Source organism: Centrocercus urophasianus, unplaced genomic scaffold (genome assembly GCF_019232065.1).
Source record: "Centrocercus urophasianus isolate 14NV4802_14NV808 unplaced genomic scaffold, USGS_Curo_1.0 seq_11, whole genome shotgun sequence".
Taxonomy (NCBI): Eukaryota; Metazoa; Chordata; class Aves; order Galliformes; family Phasianidae; genus Centrocercus; species Centrocercus urophasianus.
Window position 1 is genome coordinate 85895580 of NW_024884253.1, and position 6960 is coordinate 85902539.

The window sequence follows — 6960 nt, forward strand, 5'->3', positions numbered from 1 at the left end:
TACTGGGACAGAGAAGGAATGTGAAATTATCTGAAAATATGGGCTTTAAGAAGAGAATTTAAACTACAGTTGTTTTAATTAAACCAAACTTCATTCAGCTACATAAAGTCTGTTTTTTAAATTGAAGTGCATTCTCACGCAAGTTCCATACCATTCAGAGCACAGGATTCTGTTGCAGTGTTGATAGGTCTGTACAGAGGACTTCCTTGCTGGAACGCCTTCCGTTTGAGGTGGCGGTCGTGTTGCCTGTTGCTCTTCCCTTGCTGATCCTCTTATTCTTTCCCAAACCCCAAATATAAATAACAAATAAACAGAAACAACCCCTCATTTGGCTCTAAATATACATGGTCTCCTAACTGAAATGACTGTTACTGTTTTTCAGTGCAGACAAGCCCTGACCACCAACGAATAAGATACAACAGGTTTTCTTTGCGAGCCGACAGTCAATTGGTTTTCTTTGAAAAGCTCCCATATTCTTTAAAGTGGTAGCCTGAAGTTTTGCCTTTAGGTAGGATGTCTGTTTAGACTGACTTGTACAAGGAAGTGTGGGACCTGAACCTTGAAAATATGATAGTGGCCACTGGATCTGCCAAAGATCCATCCTGTGTGATACTTCACCTAACCTAATGCAAATGAAAGGCTTGAGAAGTGCAGCCACTGGTTTGATAACAGTGTTGATCTTCCCGTGGGGAAGCTTTCAACCCAGCAAACTTGTAATAGCGGTCATCTTATTTTCCTTGATGGAAAAGCCCTGAATGTTTAGAGTTGATTTTTTTTTTTCTGATCTGTATGTTTTAACTCTTAAAAGCTCATCTGTTAAACATATTGATGTTACATTTACGTGTGAAAATAGAGAATCGTAAGATTCAAACTGTTTGCAGACTTCTTATTTAATAGAAGTGGGTACTGTTGCCTAGTTTGAACATTGTTTGGTTACGGAGAAATGATTATAAATCTCACGTCAATGTCATCTAATTCACTTGAGCTTTTTGTAAGTCATGAAGACCGGCAGGATGGAATCTGTCATCTTGTTCTCCCACTGAAGTGCACCTAAGTCTTGTTCAGTTGCATGAGAAGCACTTATCTTACAAGAGGAAAAAATCAAACCCTGATGAAAGCTGGCTATCAGCCTGATGAAAAAGAGTAATTTGGTGGTGTTTTTTGTTTGTTTTTTTTTTAGCATTGCTGCCAGGATAAATAGATACTAAAAATACTGTCAAGAATTCACATAGCGAAAGCCTAAGCAGAATTTACTATATGCAACTGTCAGACTACTGGAAATATTTGCATTTTAAAAAGTACGTATTTGCTCATGTACCTGTGATTTTTTGGAAAAGTACATCTTGAAATACAAATAAATACCCAGTGGTAAGTTGCCTCTTACTGCAGAGGTTTGAGAGATTTCCTTGGTAAAAATGAAAGCAATGTCTGTCATGTGTATCCTTTCATTACTGGATGCTGCTTTTGGAACTAATATGAGAAAACTGATTCGTCTGTTGTTTTGTTTTTTTTTCTTTCCAAGCCCCAAAATCTCCTTCAGAAAAGACTCGGTATGATACATCACTTGGCCTCCTTACAAAGAAGTTCATTCAGTTGCTGAGCCAATCTCCTGATGGGGTTTTAGATTTGAACAGAGCGGCGGAGGTCCTCAAGGTGCAAAAAAGGAGGATTTACGATATCACCAATGTACTGGAAGGCATCCATCTCATTAAGAAAAAATCCAAAAACAACATTCAGTGGATGTGAGCATTCATTATCCTTTTCCATTCCTCCTGGCTGGTTTCACTGTTAAAGGGTAGCAACACTTCTCCCACCTTCTATTATAGCACTTTGCTTCAAGTAAGCATCCAGAATGTCTTCTATCCGGATAAAGCTTTCTTTTTCAGTTAATTAAGGCAGACTTTCAGTGTATAAATAGTGTTTGTCAGGGAAATTATCAATCCGAATTTGTCTGAAAGCTGGATTAACTGATTTGTTTCTGCGGATGGAAGAAGTTTTTATGTACTCATCTTTACCTACTGTCTTCCTCATTCTTTTTCAAGGTGTGGTTAGGGGGGCGTTACAAGCAAGACTTTGTAACTGCTTAGCAGTGTCCAACTTTGCCATCTTGCTGGCAGTTCTAAAACATGTTGTCAAAATGAGAAGATTGTTTTTCTGGAAAGTGTAGTCTGCGTTGATACACAATGGGCAGATTTAGGGGAAAAGGACTCAGAAGTCAATGTGCAGTGTATAACTCTGCTTTTTCATTTTCCTGTGGCCTAGTGTCTCGCTTTACAAACGTTCAAATGGTGTCTTTGTTCTTTGGATTCCTAGGGGCTGCAGTCTGTCAGAGGATGGTGGCATGATGGCACAGCGTCAGGGCCTCACGAAGGAGGTGACTGAACTGACTCAGGAAGAGAAGAAACTGGATGAGCTAATCCAAAGCTGCACACTGGACCTGAAGCTGCTAACAGAGGACTCAGAGAATCAGAGATATCCTTTTTGCCAAAACCTCAGCAAGGATCAGTTTCCTTGCTGTTCCCTTAACACCAGGAGAATTCTTTCCAGTAACGTGATACAAACCATCAGATGATTCCAAGGTCGGCTAACTGGTTTTAATATCTAAAAGTTACTTAAACCACACTTGCACCTGTAATACTTCAGAAGCGCCAACCAAAAAAAGCAGCATATGAAGTAGCCTATGGCATCCATGTTCTCCTAAAGCAGAACCAAGAATCTAGCTGATTAATGAGCAGCAACATCCAAACCCCTGTGTGTTTTAGACTATTTGCAGCCTAGATCATCTCCCATTCTGTGTGTGCAAAAGGTGGGAAGACAGAGTCTTTACAAGCTAACAGAGGTTTGTGTGTTCATGAGTGTGTACTCACTGTGTAATGCATTTACTGCATTAAACTGCGTTTGTACATTACAGGCACAGAGTGGAAAAAAGTGAAGTTGAGAGTCAGTTTAGTATGCAGCTTGCACAAAAAATTCAAATTTCTCTGATTTGAGAGTCTACAGTTAAAAATATATGAAGGTTTTATGAACTCTCAGAATGTCTATTTCAGACTACATTATTTAATGTAATAGCAATGCTCAATTGCATGCAGCTCGTATAACTTCTGATGTTCTGTCTGCTAAAACCTCTTGTAATTAAGCAGTTCTCATTTTCAGTAGATTTCTCACCTACTAGCAATGGAGAATATTTTAATGAATGCTGATATGAAAGATATTATTACTTTAAATTGTATTTCTTAAAGACCATCTAATAAACTGAACTTTTTCTTAGGAAATAAGTATGGGAGCATCAGTAGAAAGTAATCTGAACAATGTAGATATTGTTTTTTTGATTATGCTTACATCTCAAAATGCACATGAAAGGCAGATTGCCAAGTAGCCTGGGGAATAGGGTCAGCACTGTCCTCAGACAAGAGCTTGGTAACATAGAGATTTAAGTGAGACAACACAGTATTATGATTCCCTATTTTTTCAAGCACTGACTGGGCAGAGACCCCTGCACTTCATCCCCTGGGGAGCCAGCAGCTGGATGAGGAAAGATCATTGTGGGCATTAGCACGTAGGAGAGTGTAGTCCCAGAATCCTTCTGTGACTTTAAGTTTACCAATAATACTAGCAATTAGGGAGGAGGGGAAGCAAAAATGTTAATCACAGAATCATAGAATGGCCAGGGTTGGAAGGGACCTCAAGGATCATGAATCTCCAACCCCCTGCCACATGCCGGGCCACCAACCTCCACATTTTAATACCAGCCCAGGCTGCCCAGGGCCCCATCCAACCTGGCCTTGAACACCTCCAGGGACAGGGCATCCACAGCCTCTCTGGGCAGCTGTTCCAGCACCTCGCCACTCTCATAGTAAAGAATTTCCCCCTGACATCCAATCTAAATCTTCCCTCCCTTGACTTAAAACCATTTCCCCTTGTCCTGCAGTTACCTACCCTTTCAAAGAGTTGATTCCCCTCCTGTTTGTAGGCTCCCTTTAGGTACTGAAAGGCTGCAATGAGGTCACCCCGCAGCCTTCTTTTCTCCAGGCTGAACAAGCCCAGCTCCCTCAGCCTGTGTTTGTAGGAGAGGTGCTCCTGTCCCCTGATCATCTTTGTGGCTCTCCTCTGGACCCTCTTGTTAAACCTGAGGATGGATCTGACTACACCTCTGTGCTGTCTTCAGCTAATATCACTGAAGCTGTGGGGTGGCTTAATGACTGCTTAACCTCTATGGCCACAGTGTCTGCTTCTGAAGATGTTTTATTTTTCCTTGTGATTAGGTAGGGCCAAAACATTGTTTGCTTTTGTGCTTTTTAGTTTCTTTTTTACAAACAAAGTCAGAAAGTAACTGATTGTGACTTTGTTTGGGTATGTGACCAGCATTAGTTTGGGGACCTGTTGGCTACAACACTGGAGATCGTTGTTGTATTTGAAAAACATGCAATCCCTTCCTTTGCTCATATCTTGACAGGCACTGCTGTGGTAACTTGTAGTATGCATTTGAGAACCTTGACTCTTCTTGTAGAAGTGGTAAAAGCCATTTCCATGAAATTCCATGTTGCCTCCTGACCCGTTACTTTGCCTTTCACATTTATAGCTCAGAAAACATAATGATAAATTAGTCTCCTTTGCTATGGCGTAAACACTGTGCTAGATAACTCAGTGATGACAAAAATAAAGAGCTGGCAGTCCTTACATGTAATGGCAGCTGTTTGCTGTTCTGAGCACTCAGTTACACAGGTCAGTGGCTGAGGCACCACTGTTCAGTAATGCACCAAAATGCTCATTGGTTTGAACAAATCCATGATAAGCAGCAAAATATTCATGTTCATTCCATGTTTATGCAGAAATCAACTCTCTGCACCGGGAGGTTGTTCAGTTTAACTTTGAGAAAGTGGAAAAACAGTTCAAAAATTTTGCTTTTTCTAATAAGCTAAACATATCATAATCTGGGTTGGAAAATTCCTTAATGTGATTACATTAGCTTATGTGACATACCAAGATATTAGAAAAATTAGTGGCCTTAAAGACCAAACTGTTATAGTTGTGAAAGCTCCTCCAGAAACAAGACTTGAAGTGCCTGACCCAGTGGAGGTAAGGAGAACGTGGGTTATTCTGCCAGGCTCTACATTTTTCTATACGTGGAGCAAATGTACTCTGAGTTTTACTGTGGAAAGTGATGCCCAAGTTGGATTCTGTTGGCATACAATTCTAAGGGGAATCTTAATCATTTTGCACAAAGTAATCTTTATTTGATCTTTTTCTCTTAGTTCCAGCCTTTCCTTCAGAGTAATCCATGCTGTTTACAGCTTACTCTCTTTTGCCATTCTGTATGTAAAAAATGAGCTCTTCTTCAGTGGTTGATAATTCCTGTAAAATCTTTCTCTCAAGGCTTTTGACTATTATTTTTCTAGCTTTAAGCAGTTTTAGTCTTAAAGTCCATAGATAACTCAAAGTCTTGAGCATCTCAGGGACTTGTATTACTGGTATACTGATTAGAAGAGAAACATGGTTTCATGTGGGATTCTCTTTTCTGAAAGTACCAAAGTTATTGTTGAAGCTTGTGTTTCCTTCCTAGAATCTTTTCTGACCTTTCCTTCTTCCATTATCATCTCTGTTGAAATTTATTTTAATGCATCGGTGTAAAATGTCTTATATTCTTCTAGCATGCTTTTGTTTATCACTGTAAAATCTGTAGAGGTTGGGGGTTTCCCTTTCTATTTAAAGAACTTCAGAAGCTGCCCGTGTTCATCTCTCTCTCTCCTCTGTTGCCCCTTGCTGCTTAAGCCACAATCTATCTTTGAGTGCCAGCTTTTGCCTGTAGGACATTTGATTCTCGTTCCTTTTTCCTCTTTTTGTTTCTTTTTTTATTTCAGGTAGATATCTAGGGTGAATTAGTCGCTTCTCGTTTCCTTTCTTGATGTCACAATTACAGAGAAAAATGTTCAGGTGGTTTTGGTTTTAAGATCTCCTCAGGGAGCAGCTTCACGTTATTTCTCTCGTGTCTTATGAACCACATGATTCAGCTGCTCCTGGGATTTTAGCTCATGGTGGCAAAAGTGTGCTGCATTGTACTTCCTGGTTAACATGGCAGACCCATGTGAATCGGGCAAATGTAAATGCTCTGCATTAGCCACAGCTTTAGGGAGTCGAAAAACATCTTATTTCTTCACTCAAAGAGCATTCAGAGATGAGGCTGAAACACAAAATCCTCCGTGCTGTGTACATTGCCCTGTGTCACTCCTTTGTCACTAACGCTGGGCTGGTTCCACGAGCACGGAGCTACCTGCTCCTGGCAGGCAGTAACAGACTCCATGCTGTCACTCCTTCACTTGTGGTTTCCATCTTTTTCTTTTTTCCTGGCACCGTCCTTAGCTTCCTCTTTGAATGCAGATATAGATTTAGGAAGAAAAAAAACAATTGCTACAGTGAGGAAGGAGTATCTTTTATCAGTGTCTATATGTATAGAATTCTGTTTCTTTCCCCTAAGCATTACTCTTTTACATTTTTGAGTGAAATTGGGCAGATAAAGAGAGATGCACACTATGATTAAAAGTAGTACCTAGGCCTCCCGTATCCTGTATAACCACTCACTCATTTGATTTTTCCTATATATTTCTCTTATTTGCAGCTATATTTCAGTGACTTTTTGTGCTTACCTCAGTCACCAACTGTATGTTCTCCAGCTCCCTTCTCCCCATCTTCTTGCTCTCTAATTACCTACAGCGTTACTCTAAGTATTCCTCGCTGTTATCTGTGCCCTGAGGTATCCCTGTTTTGTTCTTGTTCTTTGTATTTGAAATGCTGCCTACAGTGCCATGTAATGCCAAAGCATAAATAGCATGAAGAACATTTTGTCAAAGAACACAATAAAATGCATTTTAAATAAGCCTGCCAAGAAGTATACGACATCTGAATTCATGTTTGTTTGTTATTTCCTTCCTTCCTTCCTTCCTTCCTTCCTTCCTTCCTTCCTTC

At 40.1% G+C, this 6960-nt stretch overlaps 1 protein-coding gene across 5 annotated transcripts in view; it reads left to right on the top strand.

Annotated features, from left to right (window-relative positions):
• Positions 1–6960, top strand: part of E2F3 (E2F transcription factor 3) — a 42833-nt gene that overhangs the window by 31979 nt on the left and 3894 nt on the right. For all 5 annotated transcript variants that reach the window (XM_042808995.1, XM_042808996.1, XM_042808997.1 and 2 more), the window contains exons 3-5: positions 1523–1742; positions 2314–2472; positions 4962–5076. In XM_042808995.1, coding sequence (XP_042664929.1) covers positions 1523–1742; positions 2314–2472; positions 4962–5076 — 494 coding nt within the window. The remainder of the gene's footprint in view (positions 1–1522; positions 1743–2313; positions 2473–4961; positions 5077–6960) is intronic.